Below are 26,513 nucleotides of genomic sequence, written 5' to 3' on the forward strand. Positions count from 1 at the left end.
ATATATTCTACCATACATCCCCAGCGCGTCGAATCGTTTGCGTGTTGGTTGTTCTAGAATTACGGTCTGCGCGACGTAGTTCGGTACACCTGCATTCCTGTCGGTTAATTGGAACAACGCAATCCCGAACCGCATAGCAGTAAGCACGGGATCTAATGTTTGCCGCTTTGGATTGATTCACACACGGTGCAATTAAACAGATCTGCTACCATCGTAAAATGTTGTGTTCGTGCTGTTCCTGTGGCAGTAGCAGAGATACGAAAATTAGTGACAACAGCAGCCGCAATCCGTACGGGCAGGACGACGGAAACGTAACAGGTCTGTATGTATGCTCAATGACACGCAATCCGCATCTTACTGCGGTACGGTATGCGGTCATTTTCTTGACTTAAGACTGGTTAATTACTATGTGCGGCTTTCGAAACAAAGCCCACCCAACTGGTTCGAGGCGGGAGGGTTCAGATCCTATACAAGCCAGTCGTCTATTCAAATATCGACTGTGAATTGTCGAACTAATGGCCGGGTCTTGTTACTAATTTATAGGCACTATTGGCAGTCTTTTCAGATTTAAACTGAAGTTTGTGTACTTGACTTTAACATGAAATGTTATCTTAAAAAGTTCTCTGAAATAGATGAATTATAAATTTAATAAACGAAAGAACTGTCCCACCTGGACAGTCAAACTGGTGGTGTAATTGGATAACGCACTCGACGTGAGATTGAGAGTTGTGGGTTTAAGTCCCACCTCACCACAATAGACAAAAGAACTGATCGCAGTGGTCCAAGGTCCCCAACAACTGGACTATCAATTATTTTTTAAAGTTTGCATTTAATTTTTCTCAGTTCTTCCTATGTTCGTTCTGCACAAAAACACATTTACTCCCTCATATGAAGTACAAAATAATTTGACCTGTAAAAGTCGATATCGAAAATGATAAAAGTTGTAAAACGAAAGAAAATTGGAACAAATAAAATCGCTACCAATCAATCTAATGCCATATACCAAGGCAGTGTCAAACGTAATTCGCTAATGTTTCAGCCGATTGGCTATAATCCTACGTCGCAGTACTAAAACTAGCTGAACGTTGAAAATTCATGCTGCCCTGCGACATGACTCGTTAAAACACGTTGCATAGAATTGCTCGCACGATACTGATAATATTATCGATTAATTTCGCATTCAGCTATCGTTTTATAGAGCTACTCGAATGTTGTTGGGCGTAAAGTAAATTCTTTTTGCATTCATACTGCACCAGCAAAATCCCAAAAGCACGAGTGCTCCTAAAATCACATGAAACTAGACCAAGAAGAATAAAACAGAAACGCTGCTAGCAATTGCTGCAATCGCCAAAAATAATTAAAGTAAATTATTGTTATCCACTTATCATTTGTTCCTATTACTCAACCTATTATATAGCAAAATCAATGCATAGTAACACAAAAGAACAATGGAAATAGTGCCCAATTCAACAAAGGAGTGAGTAATTTTTCTTTACCACAATGCATACCGTAGTTACGAACTAGATTCGCTGACTCTTTTAGTACTTTTAGTCACTTTTGCAAACTGCAAACTTTTTCCTCTGGTTTGACTGTAGGCAGTCGCTTTTGTCTCATACCAGTCGTAAAACATGAAATTCTCACCAGCCAAAGACTCCACAAAAAGCGTAACTAATTTTTCGTAACTGCTGTCGGCAGAAATCAATTTTTTTAATATCCCATATCCCTTTTTAATATTGTATTATTCGTTTAAATCGGTTTTTTCTTACCACCACAGAATGGCCTTACCTGGATTCTTTTAGGGTATCTTAAAAAACACATGTATAATATGAATGTCCAACAAGCAATTTAGTATGTTTCTAATACGAATACGAAAATGCAAATGCGCATATCAGGAGAAATTGTTCCGTCCTGTCATTGGATGACATAGCCTTTATTATCTGTCGACCAATGATAGCGGTCTAAGGGTCATAAATTTCGCCGCTGCCTATAGCATCCACTTTCCACGTCTGCATATTGGGAAACACACCTGGAGACACATAAAGGGAGACTCTAGACTCGATCATGTCCTGTCATTGACGGTCGACACTTTTTGGATGTCATCGATGTGCGGTCTTTTCGGGGAGCAAATATCCACTCTGACCACTATCTCATCGTGTGTAAAATTCGCGCAAGGTTGCCGAACGCGGCAAACGTTCGCACTGAGAGGACGCTACGTTTCAACATCCAGCGGTTGACAGCAGATGGCGTGGCTGCGGAATATACCCGAAAGCTTGATCAACGATTCGTAGAACAGCAGAAAGCAAGGGAAGAAGATATAAGTGGGCTATAGAGGGAGCTCCATTATGCCATTCAAACAGAAACAACTACGGTACAGGTGGCAGGCAGGCACGACGCGTCGGAGACAGCATAACAACTGGTTTGATGCCGAATGCCAGAGAGTGACAGATGAGAAGAACCAGGCCAGGAGTCGCATGCTCACTGCGGATACACGTCAGAGACTAGAGCTGCAGAAAAAGAACCCATCGTCCAAAACACGCGAGTACGAAGAACACGTGCTAGCTGGCGTAGAGAAGAGATTCGTCAGCTACGATCACAAGAAGGAGTTTCTATAAAATGGTGAGACGCAGGAATTTTGTCTTGCCTGTGATGTGTAATGATAGTGCTGATAAAGAAAGCTTATCGACGATTTCTTGAGGTTACTTACTTTACTTTAGTGGCAACGGTCCGTTACCGATCCTGCGCCGAACGAATTATGGTCCTCCAGTACCGTCGGTCCTGGGCTGCCGTTCTCCAATCCCCACGAACACCAGCTGAACGTGCATCGTCTTCGACAGCACACACCCACCGGGTGCGGGGTCTGCCTCGGAGTCTACGGCCTCTTCCTGGTTCTCTGCTAAAAATAGTTTTGGCTACTTTTTCATCGGGCATTCTGGCCACGTGTCCAGCCCACCACAGCGTGCCATATTGCACTACCTTCACTATATAGCCCGGACTCGATTATCCGGATGCTCATTCTTATTTTTAGCCCGGATAATCGAATCACCCGGATAATCGAGTCCGGCCTGTATCAGCATATTTGTATACTTGGTACAGCTCGTGATTCATGCGTCTGCGCCACACTCCATTTTCCATTTTGCCACCAAGTATAGATCGCAGAATTTTACGCTCAAAAACCCCAAGTACTCGCCGATCAGCTTCCTTTAGCGTCCATGATTCGTGTCCGTAAAGGGCCACCGGGAGGATTAGTGTTCTGTAGAGCGCCAGTTTTGTGCGAATTTGCAAACTACGGGACTTCAGCTGGCTCCGTAATCCGTAGAAAGCCCGATTCGCGGCTGCAACTCGTCGTTTCACTTCGTGGCTTTCATCGCTGTCACTTGTCACGAGTGTACCAAGGTATATAAATTCCTTCACTACTTCATATCGTTCCCCATCTAACTCCACCTCGGCACCAACACCACTTGAACTCCCACGTTCCCTACCAGTAACCATGTACTTCGTTTTGGCGGTATTAATGGTAAGTCCCAATCTCGCAGCTTCCCTTTTAAAGGGCATGACGGCCTCTTCCACTGCTCTACGGTTGATTCCGATGATATCGACGTCATCCGCAAAACCAAGAAGCATGTGAGATTTCGTGATGATAGTTCCATTCTTTTCCACGTTTGCTCTTCGTAATGCACCTTCCAAAGCAATGTTGAATAGCAGGTTAGAGAGTGCATCCCCTTGCTTCAGTCCATCCAACGCCACGAAAGCAGCTGAGGTCTCACCCGCTATTCTAACGAATGATTTGGATCCGTCCAGCGTCGCATGAATCAGCGTAACTAGTTTCGTCGGAAAACCATGTTCTAGCATTATCTGCCACAGCTCATTTCGTTTAACTGAATCGTACGCCACTTTAAAGTCCACAAACAGATGGTGTGTCTGCAAGTTGTACTCCCGGAACTTGTCTAGCAACTGGCGCAGGGTAAACATCTGATCCGTCGTGGAGCGACCCTCACGAAAACCAGCTTGGTACTCGCCGACGAAGGACTCTGCTAACGGTCTCAGTCTGCAGAACAGGATACGGGAAAGCACCTTGTAGGCAGAATTGAGCAATGTAATTCCTCGATAGTTTTTACACTCCATTCGATGTCCCTTTTTGAAAATTGGGCAAATGAGGCCATCCAACCACTCCTCCGGCATTTGTTCTTCCTCCCAGATCCTGACAAAGATCCGGTGGATTGCTTCGTACAGCCGCTCGCTCCCCGCTTTTAGAAGGTCAGCCGGGATACCATCCTTCTCAGCAGCCTTACCGTTTTTCAGCTCACTGATTGCCTTCTTAACCTCCTTCTGTGTTGGTGGCTCCACAGTTTGACCATCGCTTACAATTTCTATCCTATCCCTGCTGATCTCCGCATTTACCTCTCCATTCAATAGTGTCTGAAAGTGCTCCTTCCACCTGGCTGCTACCGCCGTTTTGTCGGTAAGCAGGTTGCCAGCACTATCATTGCACATCACAGGCATGGCCAAATTCCTGCATCTCACCGTTTTATAGAAACTCCGTGTGTCGTTGCTGGCGTATCGCTCCTCTGCGCCAGCGAGCACGTGCCCCTCGTACTCGCGTTTCTTTAGACGATGGATTCTTTTTTCCGCAGCTCTAGTCTCTCTGTATCTCTCTCTGTTTTGACGCGTTGCCGTAGAGAGCATGCGACTCCTGGCCTGGTTCTTTTCGTCTGTCACTCTCTGGCATTCGGCATCAAACAAGCTGTTACGCTGTCTTCCACGCGTCGTGCCTACCACCTCTCTCGCTGCTGTTTGGATGGCACCATGGATGTTCCTCCACAGCCCATTTATATCTTCTTCTTCTACCTGCTGTTCTGCGATTCGCTGGTCAAGCTTCCTGGCGTACTCCACTGCTACGCCGTCTGCCGTTAACCGCTGGATGTTGAAACGCATCGTCCTCTCAGTGCGAGCTTTCGCCGTGTTCGACAGCCTTGCGCGCATCTTACTCACTACGAGATAGTGGTCAGAGTCGATATTTGGTCCACGAAAAGACCGTACATCTATAACATCCGAAAAGTGTCGACCGTCAATCAAGACATGATCGATCTGAGAGCTAGAGTCTCCATTTGGATGCCTCCAGGTGTGTTTCCGAATATTCAAACGTGGAAAGTAGGTGCTACAGATGACCATCCCTCTGGCCGCGGCAAAATGGCCTCAGATCGTTAACATTGGTCTTCCGATAACTGGACGGAAGAATTCCTCCCTCCCGATCTGCGCGTTTGCATCTCCGATGATGATTTTCACGTCGTGTTTTGGGCACTCTCCATAGGTCCTCTCAAGTCTATCGTAAAACTCGTTTTTAGCATCATCGGATTTATCATTTGTCGCATATACGGTCATCTACAGGCCTCCACCGGATAACTCGTTGCTTTTGTTTTCCCAACACTACGAAACCGACTCCATGTTCTGCTTTCTTACCACCACTGTAGTAGATGTGGTACTTGAAAGAAGTGCCTGCAATAGGGTCTACTGCACGGAACTCCCTTTCTCCGGAATTTGGCCACCAAACTTCCTGAATAGCAGCGATCTCCACTCCGAGTTGATGCAGCTCTCGAACAAGCAAGCCAGCCCGTACCGGTTCATGGAGAGTTCGGACATTCCAGGTACCAAGTTTGCAATCGTTATCTCTTAGTCGTTTCCTTGTCCCTTGTCGTGTCCTGTACCGATTGTTCCGTCCTGAATTTCTTTGTTCGTTGTTCGTGTTGATTGAGTTTTCGGTATACTACCTCACCGGGGTCGCGATACCTACATCCCGCTGATGGGTCTGCCATCTTAGGTACAGCTTGCGGGATACAGCATTTCATATTCAGCCGCCTGTTACGAGATAGACGCTGTGTGAGCCGCCCCTCACCTGGCGAACAGGCGCTCAAGTTGGCACCTTCTAGCTTAATTACTTCAGTAAGTACATGAAGCATTTCCGGGTAAGGCCATCGACCGTCATCATTTAACTTAGATCTGCGTGGAGGCGCCAGGTGGGAGCTTGAGAGAGCCAGAGCTATGTTTGACGCTCCTTCCAGGTAACTCTCTCCATTTCATACCCAATTTCTTGAGGTTATGAGCGAAAAATTGTGCGATCTATGCTTGTAGCGAAGTGAAAACCGAAATAACGAAACTGTTAACCGATCTACTTCGTAAGTTGTGATACGGTAATCTACGATGAACTTTTTCCTCCGTAACTACAAAGTCGTAGCGCTGCAAAAGTTTTCTAGAAAAGCGGGCATCGTGCGAATATCTTCTACCAGAGTTGTAGCACAACCAGCGAGAAAGAACCGTACTATGCCAAACCATTGACTACAGAGGAACGTGAAAATCATCATCAGAATCCTTGTACTAGGATGAGTGGTAATGTGATATAGACCAGTGATTGAGTGACAGACATTCGTATAACCATAGGTTACAGTGAGTTCGACGGCTCCAATCTGGAGAAATAGCTGGTTTAATGTCAAATGCACGCGGTGAGTGGAGGAAAAGCAAGAGCAAAAATACTGCAGCACCATGCAAGAGCTAGCGACATAAATACAGGACCGGTACCGACAAAATCTTTCAAACAAGCAGATTAAATTGGTCGCACAAAAGCCATGCGCCACGTACCGAAATTTTGGGTGCAATCTTATAAACAAGTGTGAATGACTAGGTATTTTCCACTTAGTGAACCTAAGCCTTCGAGCAACCAAATCCCAATCTCATCGTCACGTATCAACCAGGATCGAGTAACCAAAAGCAGCACTACCTTGGGAAGACAGTGGAGTTGATTGCGAGTTTTACAAACCGGCACCACTAAACACTCAATCATGAAGTGATTTCAGCGATGTTTATTCGATTATCCTGTGGCTTAGTGGTGAATCCATCTATGCCTCGCCAGTCGTAGAAACGTAGCGTATCAGTTGATTTGTAGGTACTGTCTGCTTCACCCCGGAGCGAAAAGTTGGACATCGTGAGGCGCTTCCTGTTCACCAGACATAGTTGATCCGGCACTTACAATATCCTCTCTTTTCTGGAGAAACACTAGAGCGTCAAACAGAAGGCTGGTTCCAGCCACCCGACGGTGCTGTGCGACCGTAAGCAGCAGGGTGTAGCAGAAGCTGATGAGCAACACCGAGAGCAAGCTGGTTTCATCATTCCGCGCCTTGAGTCGGGAGGCAAAAGAAGGAAGCAGTCGAATCTGGTAAAAATATCTTACCGTCGAAGCGTCGTTGTCTCAGTGGATGACGACTTCTGCTTGACGCTTGATAGCATGACTGGAACGTGTACTTTAAGTCCTCCACCAAAAAGGTAAGCATTGACGTCAAATATGTCTCACACCAAGCACCCGAAAAAGGTCCTTCTGTGGCTGACGATCAGCGAAAGGGAATTGTCTAAGCCATTGTTCATTGCTTCGGGACTCGCGGTAAACCAGAAGTGCCTACCGAAATTTACCGCCTACAGCAGTATCACGCGATGGAGGGTGCGGTTTTTGGCGGCACCTAGCCTCGGCCCATACACCAAGAAATCACTGGAGGAAGTAGACCGGCAAATGATAAACGTTGTACCGAAGACCACATATTCTCCCAACGTAACGTTCCTCAGTCCACAAACGAAGGGTATACTCCATTAGTTTCATGGCTAACTCATTGTTCATTATTGATGCCAGAATCTGTCGGGGCGCTAACATTTATTTGGACGTCTACCTGGTTAAGATACGCCACAAACCCACTGACTGTTGTAAACAACATTTCCGCCACGATATAATCTAACGTGATTGAAGCATGTCACCGAAAGCTACGTTACTCGGATCTTTCGATCCTTCCTACCAGAAACGGATGGGCTAGATGATGCCCCTCTTGTGGTTTATTGAAGCAACGTTTAACAGTGTAGCGGAGAACTTCTTAAGCCGTGTGGTACCGAATCGACGTGTCGCGACGTATTGAATGGTATGACGAGTAGTTGCAGAGGCTATTGGATAACAAGCAGTGAAGAACGCAGCACGACAATTACGAAGAATCACTGTAATGTGGAGCAATACAAATAGAAGCGGTGACAGTAAACCAAGCTGTTCCAGAAGAAGAATCGCCCGCACAGCCAGGAGAAGAACTTGCGCATTCAAGTTCACACCGTCCGTTTAGAGGTGGAATACGAACGCTATGCATAACACAACTGGCAGTTTGCTCAGTCAAACGCCGAATGCATGCAACAGAATGAACGCGTTCTAAAACTTTTTGACATTTTCGTTTCGATCAAGTTGCCTTTACCGTTTGGAGCAGCGAATGACTGCAAAACAGTCAAATGACTGGCAATCACCACGCTAACGAAAAGCAACCGCACAATCGTATGATTCAATACTACAAAAAAACAACCACTACATGTGCATGGAAGAAGTCGGTCGGACTCCGTCCAATACAAACGAATATTTTGCTTGCGTCGGACCGACGTCCGGGTGACAAACTATTACTGTGGGCAGCCGATTTGGAGACAAAAAGAGAAACAAAAAAATACGTCACCGTATGCTTCCAGTCAGTTTGCAGTTTATATTCTCAAAGCGCAAAGCAAAACGGGAGATTGACTGTTTCCTTTGGCTGAGATGCCGCATGAATTGTAAGACGGCAGCAGCGCAAGCGGCAGATTGACTGGATAAGAAAAACAGTCAAATGATCGTTCAAAAAGCGGAGTTTGAATGCGGAAAGTTCGCATTCACGGCAGTCACATTCAACTTGCGATCCCTTTTCAAGCCCTGATTAGAACGACTATGATGCACTTAAACACCTGAATGGCATACATGCAAAAGACGGCAACAGTGAGGAAGCGACTTTATCGGTTTTCGGATTCGGGTTGCGGAACGACTACCAAAACAGTGGAAGGATGGGATTAACGATCATATTTTCAAAAAAAGTACAAGGGTCCATGCCTAGTGGCACGTGCGCAGGTTTGAAGTAGGACTACGAATGTAGAGCAATTCGTCTGCCAATGCCAAAGCCGGTGATTTCTGTACGTATTTCATATAATAGATTCCCCAGTTGCGCAGTAACGGAAGGTTTACTCGCGCTGTTGTATTTTGTACAACGTCTGTGAACCGTTGACTTTATCTCGGTATATCTCGGGAATCTAGCAATAAATAAAATTACTGTTTTCAGTAAAGTTGATCCGCAGCAAAGATCTTTCAAATGGTGGAAAAAGTTCCATAAGTTTTTCACCAAGTGGCATTAGTATTCGAGTGAATTCTGTTACGTTTTAGCATGCCTATAAATCGGAGTTGACGCGAGTAACGAAAGGTAAAGGATTGTGTTCTTACATGTGAGAAATTCATAATTTCAACTCTTCAGCTAATTTAAATGGTGGACCTGAAAAGGTCCGTTTGTTAATCTCGAATTCTCAAATTTCTGACTCGTGGTGCCCATTGTCTACTTTCATCCATTAGATCAGCGGTTCCCAAATGGGGGTTCGCGAACCCCCAGGGGTACGCCAAAACTTTAGTTTGCTTCAGAATAGTATAGGGAAATCCGTCAGGGGGTACGCGAACCGAAAAAAGGTTGGGAACCGCTGCATTAGATAGGTTATTGGTGTGTGGATTAATTGTGGGTATACTGTTTATGGGACAAACGCTACTGGTAGAATCTGTAATCAAGATAGACTTTTATGTTTATGATGTTATGTTATGAGTCGCAAGCTAGCTGCTGGCTGATGTTTCGCCAACGAAAGCCGGTGACCGACTGATGACACACACCGAGGCAAAGGCAAACAATGTTTCAAATACAACCTTTAAAATTATGCCACGGATGTGACTCGAAAACTTGCTGTCCGATGCGTCGCAAGCTAGCTGCTGGCTGATGTGTTTTCAACGAAAGCCGGTGACCGAAGAAGGTAAGGAAGTTTAACCCATAGCTCATCTCGTATATATTTCTGTCATCCGTGTTAGGGAAGCACTGACGTGGGAAGGCAAAAAAATGCAAATAATGAAATATTATATATTCGACTCATATTTTCTCAATTATTAAACGTCTGTTAGGGAAACATGTAATCTACTGTGTTGTAATGGATTTTTTGAAAAATTTCCAATCGATTGATACCAATATCTCTAGAATCTGTTGACGGATGACTGAGTTATAAGCGTGCAAACTATAACCACTTTTCGTTACATGTTCCCTTTTCGTTTTTCTAAAGTGCACCCCAATATAGAAGTCAAAGAAGTAGTCCTACTTCAAAAAATAAAAAAACCAACAGGATTGTTAGAACTAGCGAACAACCACTAAATATCACTATCCTAATGACTGTATAAAGCGCCAAGAGCTATGGAAATCGAAATCGGTTTTCCGGGAAACCTAACCAAGCTTATGGGCCCTATTTTGTAAGTCATGTCGAGTGTCACTTTGCTCGACTGGCCTACTTCGGTATAATGTAAGTCACACGCAACACGTTGACCGCCAAAACGCAAGTGACGCCTGAGCTTGCTTTGTTTTGGTCATACGTTGAGCCGCTATGGTGCCCGGTCTCTTCGCACTCGATATTCGACAGTGTCTCAGACGAGTCGAGTTGCTCGACATGACTTACGTAATAGCGCCCTACCAGGGCTATGATACTTGAATTTTAGTGCTGTGTGAAAAGTTCTGTATTAAGTCTTGCAGGGGACTTTGAAAAGGTGTAGAAGGTGTTTTAGCTATAGTTACTATATATATAGTTCGGCGGATAGAAAATCGGGAGCCAAATAAACGTCAAAAGCGGAGCCAAAAGCTTTTCAAAATCCAAAATGCAGGATTAATGTTAAAAAAATACACTTTATTTTCATAAAACTAGTCATTTTCAACACCCGCCAGTGATTATTTTTCGTAAAAACCTACACATTTCACCATAATTTCAAATTTAATTTCATAAATCAGGGATGCCAATTCGCCTGGTTTTCTATCCGCCGAACTATATATATAGTAACTATAGTTTTAGCTTGTTATAATACATTAACGATTAAGCACGGGGCACAATTTTCAACAAATTTGGTTAATTCTTCATCAATCAGAAGACTCGAAACGGTGATAGACTAGTAATAGAACACCAAATTAAAAATCGAAGCATAGAAGATTCACTATGACGGCGCTGAATTACGTTGATGATAAACGTATCTATAACAAAGTATAGGCTGGCGGACTGAGTGTGACAGGGTTTATATTCTGCGAGGCGAGTGACGTTAGATACCAAATTTCGTTGCACTGTAATTCTCATTTACTTCGATGTTCAAACTTCAAGACACATGCCACGAAAGATTCGTCTTAAAGCTTTCACAACATTCTAGTCGATTCGACTCGACTAACACCGAACGAAACTTAAATTTTTGCCTTATCACGTCATTCGGCTTCCAGAATGAGCCTCAGGATCTGCTTAAGCAGTACTACGCGTGCTAGTAGGTAAATTATATTAAGATCCTCAAAAACAATTAATAATTATTCTGAGGAATATGGTAATCAACAGGGCTGAATTGGAGGTAATAGATGAGTTCATGCACCTTAACTAACTGGGTTACCGAATACAACATAACCAGCTGTGAGATTAGAAGATGTTTTATCAACGAACGTCGTGTCTGCTATGGACTCTCCAAGTATTTGAGGCCATGAAACATGCACAATACTCGAAGAGGATCTATGAGCCCTTGGAGTTTTTAAATGGCGGATAATCTTTGGTAGCGTCCAAGGTAGATTACCTACGAATGGCCGGAACACAAATGGCCGAATCACGAATGGCCGAAACACAAATGGCCGAAATTACAAATGGCATAATATATCTAATGGCCGAATCACAAAAGACCGAAACACGATTGGCCGAACCTCATATTCGGCCGAAAATATCCACGACCTTCAACCGGCAAAAACGTGGGGTACATGCTGTCCTTACTCGTTACCGCTCGTTCGGACTTAACTAAGGGATAATCCCTACAAGTCAGTAAACCTAGGAAAATGAATGCACCTAAACAGAAGCGGTTTCTGCAGGAGGGCTCACTCCCCCGGCGATTCCGATGGCGGGCACCGGTGCACATTCACGGCCTGCGGCGGCCGTCTCGCTCTGAACCATCTAGGAAACATTTGCTACAAACACGGTAAATAGGTCTCACTAAAGTTATTTGTTAACTACTTGCCAATTCATGGTTTTTATTGAATAGTTATTTAGGCATTCCGAAAATATTCAGCCATTCGTGATTCGGCCTTCTGTGACTGTTGTTGAAACTCGGCGATTTGGATTTCGGCCATTCGTGATTCGGCCATTTGTGTGTCGGCCATTTGGTATCAGCCCTGCAAGGGAACAGTCTATGAAGACGGGAAATGAACCACAAGCTGACGCATCTCTAAGGAAAATAGTACGTATCGCTGAATTCCATAGCAATCCGAAATATGAATCCAAGATTGCACCTTCGCTATGAAGTAACAGTAATGCTCCATAAACGACAATTATGTATCAAGTAAGTTTGGAAAGTCCTTGAAAGTTCAGACTTACTTTATCCCTAATCTTAAACTGCCCATGCAGATGCTATTTACGAGTGAAGGAAAGTACGGCACATTTTTTCACACCGATTGGCATGCAATTACCAAACACCAATCTGCAAACAAGTCGACCCTCAATTGCAGCTGTCTACAATCCTCAATAGCCCTCACCCGCAAGAAAATGTTCAGGCCATCTGCGTAGAACAGCCAGCATCCACCGGGTATTATGAACCAAACATCGTTGATCAATATGGAGAAACACAGCGGTCCAAGGCTACTCCCTTGTGGCACACTAGAAAGGTTACCAAAAGCATTCGATTCGTGGGATCCAAGTTTCACACACAGACGATTGTTGGCGAAATATGACGCTATCCACCCTACAAAGTTGATTGGTGCACCCAGACGATCGATTTTGGCGATTAGCATTTTATGATTGGCTCTGTCAAACGCTGATTGCAGCTACGTATAGATGGTGCCTACTTGGGCACCTTGGCTCTTGCTTACTATGCAGTGTGACATGAACTGTAGTAGATTTCTAGAAACAGATCTCCCAGGAAAGAAACCGTGCTGATCGGTCGAGATGTAAGATTTGACTGTTTGCATCAATTGCCTACTAACGTTTCCAGAAATTTGGTTCCAGCATTTAGCGAAGTGTTGCCTCAGTAATTAGAAGTATTTCAGTTTTCTTCCTTTTTGAACACTGGGAACATGATTGAGTTCGTCCAACGATCCGAAAACGCAGATTGACTCAATGATCTGTTGCATATGAAACGCAATGGGTCGCATAGAGCTTTTGCGCACTTTCTCAAACAAGCGTTGAAATTCCATTAGGCCCTGTGGCAGCCGAGGAATTAATTCTTCTGATAGTAAATTCAACAGCCATAGTATCCATCATATACATTATGACAGAGCAGAGATATACTAAGACACATTATGGCAAGAAATCGTACTTAATTCGGATTCCAAAAGACGCTTCAGTCGAGTAAAACTCGCTAAACCTCGAAGTAAATGAAATACAACATACCAATAAGACCGTTAGTCCTCTAAGGCCACAATACCAGCTTACAGAGCAACAGTCCTTGGTGTCTTTGAACAGAACATGTTACCACCATTGGATTAAGGAGTGTGAAACAATCTATTGCACCCGTTGTTGCTGGGAGAACAACGCATCGTCCATACCGCGAGAATCGTCGGACCGCATTGGGCCTAGGCTGGGCGCGTCGCAAAAATGTCGGACGACAGCCCAGTAAAAATGATTCTCGACACGAGAAACGAAGCAAAGATCAACTAGAGAATCAACTAGAAACCACATATATATAAACAGCAATATTTTTGAAAAAGTTCAGTTAGACCTTATGAAAAGCTTTAATGTTGAAAACCTACCAATATGTCCAGAAGTTATGGTCTCTTAAAAGCATAAAACAGATTTTTTTCGGACAAAAGACATCTGCTTTTTATTGCGAGATACAAGATTAATAATTAGAATGTATACTTAATAACACATGGTAGCAAAAATGTTTTGTACTGTTGCATATTATTTTATATCGATCTTCAAATTATTACAGGCATACTAAAGCTGTGTCAAATATGTTTTTGATTCAACATAGTTTCAAATGAAACTATCTGTTGCAGTTTTCATTATAAGCTCCATTTTTACTCTAGGTACTTCTTTTATTAAGCCTTGTTAAATTTCCATACTGGAAAATCAGGACGAAACCCAACCGATTTCATATAATTTCGTTTTACGCAGTGCTAATTGACTTCATTTTCTTTAGACTGCTGGTATTTTCAATTACTACCATAATCGGATGTATGCTACTGACTAGCAGTTGCCAACGCCTATTCTATTAACCCAGTTTGCAAAGTGCGGATAAGAGACCATTTCTCGTTAACTGAAAAATTATCTTCTCAACTGGTTTAATTTCCGCTGTTCTTTCTTTCGCATTCAACGTCCGGTTACAGTTCTCTCGTGGCAGAAAAAAATATGTAATATGAATCTGATTGATTGCGAGTTGAACCTTTCACATCCGGTACCCTTTGACGGCGGCGGCGGTGGCGACGATGTAGAACCTGAATATCTGCCAGTACTCTACTAACCCAATCAGGTTTGTCTCTACATCAGCATAATCATGTAAAACGAGGATGCTGGCCTGAAATAAGCGCAAAATCAGCATCATTTCATTGCAGCACAGCCTTCGTTACTATCCTTTCGTAGTTCGTACATAGGCGCGCATATCCATTCCTTCTATCGGGAAACCATCCGGCGACGGAACATGTGCTTTGCGTTTTCTTTAGCCTTTATACGAGACTCTGAAGGAACTTCCACGCCCGTAATTGATTCAGGGTGCACTCTATTTCTGCACTGACCATGTGTTGCCACACCTAATTCAGGTGACTTCTAATTAGCTTATATTGCACATCATCATTGAGTAAAATTAGTGGCAAAAGTTCATCTGCGTCATTATATTCGCAAGGTATGTGTTTTATTAGCTTGCGTTCCACCCTGAATGCTGAGCGCTAGTTGCTTTGCTGCGCTAACAAGCCTGAGAAGACGATCGGCCTTGCCCTGCTCGTTTCGCGACTCCCTTGCCAGCGGCAAGCCGAACCGAACGCCGCGGAACGAAGGAATCTCAATCGCTCACATATGCGGCCCCCATTTATTTTTCGCTTAGCGAAAGATTATGGCATTTCCAGTGCATGCATATAAGTATACCTCAACTGAGACTTACTCACACTTATTCAGAGGCGAGTCTGCAAAAAGAGGTCAATTGATTAGCATAATATGAAATGTACGAACATACGAAGCAGAGCCACGCAAGCGGGAACGAAAACAACTAGGTACCTAACGGAGTCAGTAGTGAAAGCAACAAGCACACAGCACCAAAGAGGAAAACGCTGAGCGGGTGGAAAAGTGTTGACTCAACCCACCCTGGTTAGCGAAACGGCATGTCTTTTGAAAGGGAATTCCCGAGCAAATAGTAACTAATTTACGGGTCTATTCAGCGAGAACTAATTAGCAGATGTGTTCGGTGACGCGTGTTTACAGAATGTGTATTTCACCGGGTTGAAGGAAAAGAAATTCCGATCCATTGCGTGATAGATTCTGTCAGCATCAGCTCTTTATGAAGAGATTTTGTTTTATTTAGAAATTTCCACAATGGTGATGAACGGTATGGCTACTAACATTTTTATACAAATTTTCTTTTTCATAAAAACATTATATCTATTTTACAACCATTATGGTGGTTGCATGTCCAAAGAGTAGTTCGGCAGATCGTTACCGTATCACAACCGAACATATCACGGGTTACAAATACCTTGATTCGGTCCAGATGGAACTGATTATCAGCTACATCAGTGTTATATCCTTTCATGTACTACCAAGCACGTACAACAGCTTGATTGGACACGTGATTCGCTCATCGATAGACTAGTTCGGTTTGGAATTAGTTGGTCAATTTCAAATATTTGCAGTGTTATGGTTTTTTAACGAAACTCTCATGTCAAATAATACGTGCTTGAAATGCCTAAAATGACAATCTTTCTCCCAGTTTACTGTCGAGTAAGTTTGTTACAATTACCTTTAAAACAGACAACTTGAAGTGTGAATGATTTACTTTGCGTAGTGTTACAATTGTTTTTCAACAAATTTAACTCCCCAGTAACCACCATCCACATCTTACTTGCAGAGAAACACTACGGTTGCTACAAGGTGGGCATCCTATTTGCCATCGTCATCATTCTGCTGCTGTTGATTGGTTGCGTTCCGGTGTTTTTCCTTACCCACAACAACAATTTGATTCTGCTGATCCTGCTGGTGACGTTGATTCTGATCGGTATCGTTACGTACGCTTACTTCCGGTGGCAGCGTCGGCGCGCGTTACAAATGCGGCGCAGCTACGAGATCCAGAAAATGAATCTTACGCGTACGACCGTCAAACGGCCGGAAGCATCTATGGTAGGACAGAAACAGGTTGGTGTAAACATAATGCTAGCTTAAGTCAATTAGGGTAAACTGAGCAAAATATCAATATCCTTTGCTTTCGTATTTCAAAGATATTAATAATCAATTACCTAAAAAACTCATTATAAATACTAAAGCCAAGCCAAGACAATAAGCATTTTTATAATTCGCACATATTTTGCTCGAAGAATTTTACGAAATAGCGTAGTTTATTGATCATTTGAGGTATCATTTCTACCAGAGACGTTGAGCGACCAATGAGGTGGTAACGGGCTTTGTAGTGATGGGTAGGATGCAGGATTACGTGATGAGCAGGAAGGCGATCAACGAGAGGATGTGTATGTTGAGGATAACACACCGTCTAAACAACTACATTATTATAAACGTGCACTATTCACACGAAGGTAAATCCGACGACGAAAAAGAAGCGATCTATGCGCAGCTGGAGGCAACGTATGACAGATGTTTGCCACGGAACATCAAGATCGTCATCGGGGCTATGAAACGGGCCCCATGGCCTACACATCGACACGAAAGATAACGGCCAACGATACGAGAAAAGAACTATGCGTGCCTACTGGATGAAGCTTTACCTTCCTCTGTGAAGTTAGATGCTTCGATCTTCGAAGACCGATGAAGCAGAATACGCTCGTCCGTCAATGAGACCGCAACTGCGATGCTAGGTGGCCAAACCTGAAGGGCACGAAATGACTGGCTTGGTTTGACTGAGAATACCAACAAACGATGAAGAAGGAAAAAAACAGCTTAGGAAATTTATCTAAGCATTACCATCAGGAAAAATTTGGCCAAGTATCGATAAGCGCGGAATGAGTTGACCACGACCTGAGGAGGAAAAAGGGCCAGAAGAAAGAGAGATCGTGAAGAGCTAGAACAACTATTCCAGGCTAATGAGATGCGCAAGTTCAATGAGTATGTGAACCAATCTCGTAAGAGATACACGCTGAATACTGTTACGTGTAGGAACGAAGAGTGAAACCTGGTCACAAACGAGAGTGAAGTGGTCGACAGGAGGAAGCGGTTCTTCGATGCATAGGCATCTCAATGGCGATATAATGATATAACGAAAGTAGACGGAACGGAAGTTAACCTAGGAGCGCTGTAGCGTAAAAATTTACTTTGCCACAAAACCACCCCCCAGTCAAAATCTAGTACGCGCACCACTGCGCATAACGTAGATCGCTTCGACGAAAAGGTGTCGTGCTCCATCGCGATCGAGGAACAGGAAATCCCATACGACATCTTCGCTGAAGAGAAGGCAGTGCTTGAGACATTCACCGTGACAAAGGGCCAGCCGAAGAACAGCCGATGTTGAGGAGGAACTACTACTAACCGGGTACACGCTATAGTTAGGTCAGTGACAAAGTATAAAAGTTACGGGATAGGGACAAAATCGTTACAGCGCATACGAACGATAACAGCGGGCTGGCTCTTGACCTCGCAGAGATCCGGCGAGAAATCGGTCTGTTGAAGAATAACAGAACCGCGGGAAAGGACAGACTCTCTACAGAATTGATCTCGACAAACTCACGAGACTTATCAAAGCTACTCTTTTTTATATTGTTTATGCAGGGAGACAATCTTCATAGACAGCACCTTCACGGTGCCGAATAGGATCCGCAAGTTGCCAACATGCGCCTCCTAAAAACTCTCCTGCTCCCTATTTCCTGATCCCCTCCCGGAACTACCGTTAGGTTTTACTTCAGGAGCGAGGACATGCATAAGCACTCCGTCTTATCCGTTGCTTGTGTGGATTCACACAACACCCTTGTCACTTCATACCGCCAGTACACTTCACCCAGGCCCTGGGCTGCCCACTCAGCCCATTACTGTCCCTAGCTAAGCTATGTCAGACCCTGTCGTTGCAAACATTCTAGCCGTTGCAACTCCGTTATTACATCCGTTGCCGTCCTATCGAGAGCACCCTATGCGCACTGCTCAGCGCACATTCTCTGCACGATGTTGTCGGCGTTGGTGTCTTCCAATGACCGCAAGCATCACCCGTCGAGTGGCCACGAAACGCGAGCAGTGAAACATCACATACTCCGCCGTTTCCTCGGCTACCGTGCAAACGGGACAAAACAGCGAGCCTACCCGTCCACGCGTATGTAGATACTTTTGAAAGCATCCATGCCCCGACAGAAACTGGGTAAGGAAAAAGTTTAGCTCACTATGCCTTCTACCGATCTTGGACGAGATATTCTGGATCAGCCTATGGGTCAAACTGTCGTGTTCAGCGTGATCCCATTCCTCCTACCAACGCCTAATAGAGTCCATCCTAACTCTATCCCTAACGCCCCTAACGCCCCTGACGTTCCTCTACCTATGGCACTCCATGTCCTCACATAGAAGTACGCATAAGGGAATTATGGCTGATCGAATCCAACGATATGGTACAGTACCCGCACGCAACGCGCAATGCCAACAGCCTGAATATTTTGTTCAGACATGCCTGATTGCGCTTACTATCCAAAGCCGGGGCCCATGCCGGTGCACCATACCGTAGCACCGACGTTGCAACGCTGGCCATCAGGCGTCTCTTACTACTGCTAAGACCGTAGCCGTTCGGCATGATCTTGGCAGTGCAGTAACCGCTGTTGACGCTTCACCACAAGCATAATCCACATGGCTTGTGAAGTTCAGCCTGTTGTCAGCTATAACACCCAGGTACTTCACACTTCGTTTGGAGGCAATCACTTGTCCTCCAACGATGATTTTGGCCTCCAAGGCCGACATGCGATTACTGATCATCACCGCTTCCATCTTATAATGGGTCAATCGTAGATTGACGCCCGCCATCCAACCCTCTGTTATGGCGTCCGATGCCAGCATTTCCACCTCCTCTAGAAACTCGCCTACAACTGTAAGGACGATATCATCGGCGAAGCCAGTGATCTCAGCCCCAGTGGGTAGTTCGAGCCTCAGCACCCCATCGTGCATGGCATTCCAGAGCGTGGGCCGAGAATCGAGCCCTGTGGAACACCCGCTGTCATTTTATACTTCTTCGCCCCATCCGCCGTGTCGTACACTAGCGTCCGGTTCTCGAAGTAACTTTTAAGCAACCTGCATAGATGATCCGGTACCCTCATCCTATGCAGCACAAACGCGATTGCACCCCAGTTAGCGCTGTTAAAGGCGTTTTTGACATCGATTGTGACTATGACACAATACCTATCGCTTCGTCTTTTCCGTCTCATAGGCTTCTCGGCCCTCTCTACCACGGACTTTATGGCGTCTACGGTGGACTTCCCCTTACGGAAGCCAAACTGCGTGCTTGCCAGCCTGACATCACTCTCCACCACAGGCGTCAGCCTGTTTAGGGTTACCCGCTCTAGCAATTTGCCTAACGTGACCAATAGGCAAATTGGCTTGTACGACGAGGGATGTGCTTTCCTCTGCTTCGGCAGCAGTACCAATCTTTGGACTTTCCATTTGTCTTGAAGTTCGCATACCTCTAGGCAGTTCTGAAGCGTCTCTCTAAACATATCGGGATATGCTTGGATCGCCGCTTTGAGTGCCTCGTTCGGAATCCCGTCAGGACCGGGCGCTTTCTTCGTTTTTAAACCTCTGGCAATTACGATGGGAACCTCATTCGTGACCGGAATGAGTATATCATTCGATTGACCGTACGGGGTCGGAGTCCACCAAACTGGATCGTGTTGTGGGAAGAGCCCTTCCACGATGACTTTCAGCTTTTGGGGGCAGGTTTCCTGCGGAGTGGACGCACCCGTCAACTTTTTCTTCACCACCTGGTATGCACCACCCCAAAGGTTCGAATCGCGGCCAAGCTCCTGAAAACAGGCTATTTTGCTACGCCTAACCTTATTGCTGAGCGCCAGCCTGGCCGCTCCAAGTTCGACCCCCCGAGCTTCAGCATCTGCATCGGTCTGCGCTAGCCTTCTCATTCTGTGGCATCTGGAGCGGAGCTGAGCAATGGTCTCGGTCCACCAGTATACCGAGCGACGACCGTTCGTTGGCTGCCCCGTCCTGGGCATAGTGGCATCACATTATGTACCCTTTAATCGTGTACCGTATAGCTTGGTGGTCGCTATGCGTATACTCATCGGACACCCTCCACCCCATGATGGCTAGCAACGTTGGACTGCAGAAGATGATGTCGATGATCGATTGTTGTACCCCCCCTACGAAAGATACTGACGGATCCCACGTTTGCCAGACTTACATCCAGCTTGGACAGAGCTTCCAGTAAGCTTTGTCCCCTAGGGGTAAGGGACCTGCTACCCCATTCGACAGTCCAGGCATTGAAGTCTTCTCATATGAAAACCGGCTTACAGCCCGTGCACTCGTCGGTAAGCACGTCTAACAGCCGGTCGAACTGCTCTGGCGACCATCTAGGTGGAGCGTAGCAGATACAGATGCAGACGCCATCGATCACAGCAACCACGAACCCTTCTTGGTTGGACGAAACCACCTTCTGGATATCAAAGTTACTCTGGAGCGAGTGATGTGCTACGTGGATGTTTCGGGGGCACTCTTGAGTCCCTCGGAATCGCACAGGGGGTTCTGGCAAAAGATAAGAACTGTCCCGTATGTTATTCAACTTCGCTATTAAAGCTGTGATCAGGCAAGCGGGTATCGGAACGAGAGGAACGGTCTTCATCAAAAGTTGCTAAATTATAGTTTTCGCAGAGCGCCTCGACATCATTACTAAAAACCTTGAAAGGACGGAGCCAATTTATGTTTGAGGGCTATTTCTTTGGTAACTAGCATTTCACCTTTCTAGAACAACTCAAACGGCTGCACAGTTCGTTAAAAAAAGCACAAATATCAAGATGACTACCTTGCATCAACGACTATATCGCATCAACGACTATATCGCATCAACCTGTCTTCTCTTTTCAATGGCCTTCATCAGCGAGTAGACCATCATGAACCATCTTTTCAAGAACCTTGGAGAAACAGCTTAAAATTGAAATTTCGCGATAGTTCTCAAAGTCGTGGATGTTTCCAGTCTTGTGTATTAGAGTCAGGGGTCTACCAAGGTTGACTGAATTGCACTCGGGGCAGTTTTTGTCTAATGGAGATACAGTCGTGGATGATATCGAAGATCACATCATAAAACCGGAGAGCGGCCTGGCCAACGTCACAATCAACTAAACTGAATGAAAAAGGGCTACCTTTACGCTATCAAGACAGAAATAAACAAACAAACAAACAAACAAACAAACTGTGGCTTAGTCTAAGGATTGAAGCGGCCTATGAACTGCAGTTTCATGGTAGGAGTCATAGTCATAGTAATAGCGAACTGTTGGTAAGTCTTCAGTAGCCCGAATGCAGTAAATCTATACCTATAAATAAGGATTTCTGTCTGTCTGTCTGTCTGTCTGTCTGTCTGTCTGTCTGTCTGTCTGTCTGTCTGTCCGTATGTTCCTTATAGAATCGAAAACTACTGAACCAATCGGCATGAAAATATGCATGTAGAGGTTTTTTGGGGCCAGGAAAGGTTTTAGTGATGGTTAGAAACCCCTCCCCCCATTAAGAGGGGGGGCTCCGATACAAATGAAACACAAATTTCTCCATAACTCGACAACTAATCAAGCAAATAGAACAAAATTTGGCATGTGGGTGTTTTCGGTGACAAGAATTTATTCTATGGTAAATTGAGACCCCTCCCCTCTTTATAAGGGGAATTATAACACCTCTCCTCTTTAAAAGAGGGGGCTTCCATACAAATTTCCTCAGAACTCGAGAACTAATCACGCAAATGGAACCAAATTTGGCATGTGTAGGTTTTCGAGGGCAATAATATTTTCTATAGTAAATTAGGACTCCTCCCCACTTTAAGAGGGGGGGCTCCTGTACCAAAGAAACACAATTTTCCTCATAACTCGAGAAGTAATTAAGCAAATGGAACCAAATTTGGCATGTGAGTGTTTTTGGACACAAAAATTTTTTCTATGATGAATTGGGACCCCTACCCGTTTTAGGAGGGGGGGATCCTATACACATGAAATACAAATTTCCTCATAACTGAAGAACTAATCAAGCAAATGGAACAAAATTTAGCATGTGAAAAATTTTGAGGGCAAGAATATTTTCTATGGTGAATTAGGACCCCTCCCAACTTTAAGAGGGGGGGCTCCTATACAAACGAAATACAAATTACCTCATAACTCGAGAACTAATCAAGCAAATGGAACAAAATTTGGCATGTGGGTGTTTTTGGAGACATTATTTTTTTCTATGATGAATTGAAACCCCTCCCCACTTTAGGAAGGGGGGCTCCTATACAAAGGAAATGCAAATTTCCTCACAACTCGAGAATTAATCAAGCAAATGGAACCAAATTTGGCATGTGCCAGTTTTCTAGGACATGAATATATTCTATAGTGAATTAGAACCCCTCCCCACTTTAAGAGGGGGGGCTCCTATACAAACGAAATACAAATTTCCTCATAACTCGAGAACTAATCAAGCAAATGGAACCAAATTTGGCATGTGAAAGTTTTCGAGCGCAAGAATATTTTCTATGGTGAATTGGGACCACTCCCAACTTTAAGAGGGGGGGCTCCTATACAAACGAAATACAAATTTCCTCATAACTCGAGAACTAATCACGCAAATGGAACCAAATTTGGCACGTGGGTGTTTTTGGAGACAAAAATTTTTTCTATGATGGATCGGGACCCCTACCTACTTTAGGAGGGGGGGCTCCTATACAAATGAAATTCATATTTCCTCATAGCTCGAGAACTAATCAAGCAAATAGAACCAAATTGGGCATGTGGAGGTTTTTGGAGGCAAAAATATTTTCTATGGTGAATTAGGACCCCTCCCAACTTTAAGAGGGGGTGCTTCTACACAAATGAAATACAAATTTCCTCATAATTCGAGAACTAATCAAGCAAATGGAACCATATTTGGCATGTGGGTGTTTTTGGAGGCAACCATTTTTTCTATGATGAATTAGGACCCCTTACCTTTTTAAGAGGGGGGGCTCTCATACAAACGAAATACAAATTTCCTCATAACTCTAGAACTAATCAAGCAAATGGAACCAAATTTATCATGTGGGTGTTTTTGTAGGCAAGAATATTTTCTATGGTATATTTTCTATGGATTTCCCAACTTTAAGAGGGGGGGGGGGGGCTCCTATACAAATGAAAAACAAATTTCCTCATAACTCGAGAACTAATCAAGCAAATGGAACCAAATTTGACATGTAAGTGGTTTTGGACGCAAGATTTTTTTGTATGGTGAATTGAGACCCCTCTCTTCTTTAGAAAGCGAGTTATGGCCCATCTCCCCTTTAAGAGGGTGGGCTTCCATACAAATGAAATGCAAATTTCCTCTTATCTCGAGAACTAATCAATCGAATGGAACCAAATTTGGCATGTGGGAGTTTTAGATGGCAGAAGTTTTTTCTATGGTGAATTACGACCCCTTCCCCTTTTAAGAGGGGAGCTCCCATACAAATGAAATTCAAATTTCCTTATAACTTGAGAACTAATCAAGCAAATGGAACCAAATTTGGCATGTGGGAGATTTTGGAGTCTTGAATTTATTTTACGATAGTTAGAGACCTCTCACCCCTGTGGTAGGGGGATGTGGACTCTCATACAAATAAAACAGAAATTTTTGCGAAACTCAAAAACTAATCGAACTCGAGAAATTCGAGACTCTTCCATAAAACATTAGTCAATACAAGACCACAAAAACTATCTATAGTAACACTAGATCATTCAGGACGAGACGGTCGCGAGTGTTGCCGGTGACCCGCCGTCGGAAGCGCCGCCCACTGGGGGGCTTGCAAAACTCGAGATTGTGACAAAGATCATCCGAGATTCATGATTTATGTACAACACAGGTTAATTTGTGGCAATACGAAGTTTGTCGGGTCAGCTAGTTTAAAAATAAAAGGTCTATGATGACGAGCGTCAAGTTTTAAAATTCCACTGGGCGATTCGAGAAAGGTCGATTTTGTTAGTGTCGCTAACGAATGCTAGGTCAAGTGGTTTGTCATTCACATTACGAATATCCTGATTCGGTTGTAATCCACATGTTAGATGAGATTGTGTCAGGACAATTTCTTGTGCAGCGTCAGCGTCAAGTTTCCACGAGTCGCGTCGGTTTTGCGATATCACACAGTTGTTGCACGCAGGATGCATTAGTAGTAGAAAAACGTTTACTATAGCACCGTACAGGATTATTTCCAAGATACGGCAGAATGAAAACTACCCAAATTGTAATGGATGAATGGAGTCGTCCTTTAATCTTCAATTGATCTGGTAACAACGATAAAGTTCGTTATATCCTAACCGATTTGAAATTACGATAATTTAGCGCCAAATTAATACAGCAGTTATGTTATGTCGAATTTTACAACTTAGGTACAACGATGAGTGTAGTAATATTAATAGGGAGATGTTTTTTACTTTCTTGTCAACTTTTAAACATTCAAATTAAAACAAAATATGTCGTAAATTGCATTGCATGTATTGCTGAGGCAAAAACGTCTTTCTAACTGAGTTTAATAGTGAAACTAAATATGTGATTTTGTATACTGTAAGCGTGTATGAAAATTAATTATCTGTTGGCTTATTCACAGATTAATTTTTATTTTTATTACCTATTACCTATTTTGTGACCTCTGAAGTGCTTCACCTTAAATGATTAATATGGTGGCAAAACAAAAGTTCCTTTCAGTCTTTATCGTCGTGTAATAAAAACACATCATAGAAAAAAATTCAATAACACCACGTCCCATTAATTCATACGTGTAATTTACAGCGACAAAACCTGTCTAATGAAGCATAATTTAATTAATTCAATTAACTATCGGTACTCCACAATAATGTTTTTCCGTTTAATTTTCTCCTCTCTGGCAGGCTAACCCAATGGCGACGATGGCTAAAACCGACCTAGACAATGGTAGCCGGAATACCGCGACGAATCAACCGCGGTACTCATTCATTTGAATTATGGTAAGCACGTGGCATTATTCGGCGGTTGGCAATAAATAATGCCCCACTTGTTCAATCCTCCTCGTTCAAATATACCTCCTCCAGCCAGCCAATGCAATTGGTGTTGTGCATGAACGGAACCGTACAACAATACTCGAAATTTCACCAGTGAGTGTGTTAAATGCCAGCTATTCACAATCACACCAAATATGCAGCACAGCAAATGAAAAGCCTAATGAACAGCATCGTGGAATGTACAGCGCAGCGAAAAAATATATCGAAAGTCAATTTAATGTTACCGCCTCCGCAAAGCCACATTTTAATTGTGGAATTTTTCACTCTATAATTATTCTGGCAAAGCGGGTTCCCGATGGGGTAGAATGTACTGACGAGGTCCAGGACCGAACATTCCTGCTGCTCGTCAGAATGCAGCGTTACGTCGCTGGACGTTTCCATCGGGAAAAGACAATGCTCTCAAATGCTTAGGAACAAAGCTCTGCTATTGCTAGCTTAGGAACAAAAATGCTAACAAAAGAAAATACATTTCACTTTTAATTGTTTGATATAATATTTCAAATTTTATTGTTTAGTAGACTAATCAGTTATCACTCATGCGAGTTGAAGAAGACGGATATATGTCAAATTGAATTTTATTTTATTTTAAATAAACTTTGTTTTACTGTTTGCTCATTGCTACACTGCATGGAAAGAAATCATATTCGTCATTCTAATGGGTTAAATTACTTGCATTCTTCGGTATGAATCCATTTATTGTGGACGACACTCACGACTACTGTTGCTAAACAAATCGCAATCAAACTGCAATCGTATTGATCTGTATGTAGGAACGACAATCTGATTTCATGCTTATCACTGAATAGGTCAAGTGACAAATACATATTTTTATACAAGTTATTCCTATTTAACCGATAGTCTTGTTAACAGAAAAAAGTAACTCACTGAGCACTCTAGATCAGCGGTTCCCAAAAGGGGGCTTGCCAAAAGTATTAGGACGTACGCAAAACATTTGGCAGTAATGGAGTCAGCTTGGAGGCATTGTTACATTCACTGGCAGAGTATCAGATGACAGCTGGAGGCTGATCGATGAGCGTAGAAAGGCGAAAGCGGCTGAGA

At 43.8% G+C, this 26,513-nt stretch overlaps 1 protein-coding gene across 1 annotated transcript; it reads left to right on the forward strand.

The window, feature by feature from the left end:
• Nucleotides 1–218: 218 nt before the first annotated feature.
• On the forward strand, nt 219–25,805 carry LOC128735711 (uncharacterized). Its single transcript, XM_053830195.1, has 4 exons — nt 219–318; nt 16,163–16,446; nt 25,305–25,400; nt 25,485–25,805. The coding sequence occupies exons 1-3, from the start codon at nt 219–221 to the stop codon at nt 25,392–25,394; spliced, it is 474 nt and encodes a 157-aa protein (XP_053686170.1). The 3' UTR covers nt 25,395–25,400; nt 25,485–25,805.
• Nucleotides 25,806–26,513: the final 708 nt, after the last annotated feature.

This window comes from Sabethes cyaneus, chromosome 2 (genome assembly GCF_943734655.1).
Source record: "Sabethes cyaneus chromosome 2, idSabCyanKW18_F2, whole genome shotgun sequence".
In the NCBI taxonomy this organism is placed as follows: Eukaryota; Metazoa; Arthropoda; class Insecta; order Diptera; family Culicidae; genus Sabethes; species Sabethes cyaneus.

Coding starts and splice junctions, on each gene's coding strand:
- LOC128735711 (XM_053830195.1), top strand. CDS start 219: ATGTTGTGTTCGTGCTGTTCCTGTGGCAGTAGCAGAGATACGAAAATT. Junction 319..16,162: donor GGACGACGGAAACGTAACAG/GTCTGTATGTAT, acceptor TCTTACTTGCAG/AGAAACACTACGGTTGCTAC. Junction 16,447..25,304: donor CTATGGTAGGACAGAAACAG/GTTGGTGTAAAC, acceptor CCTCTCTGGCAG/GCTAACCCAATGGCGACGAT.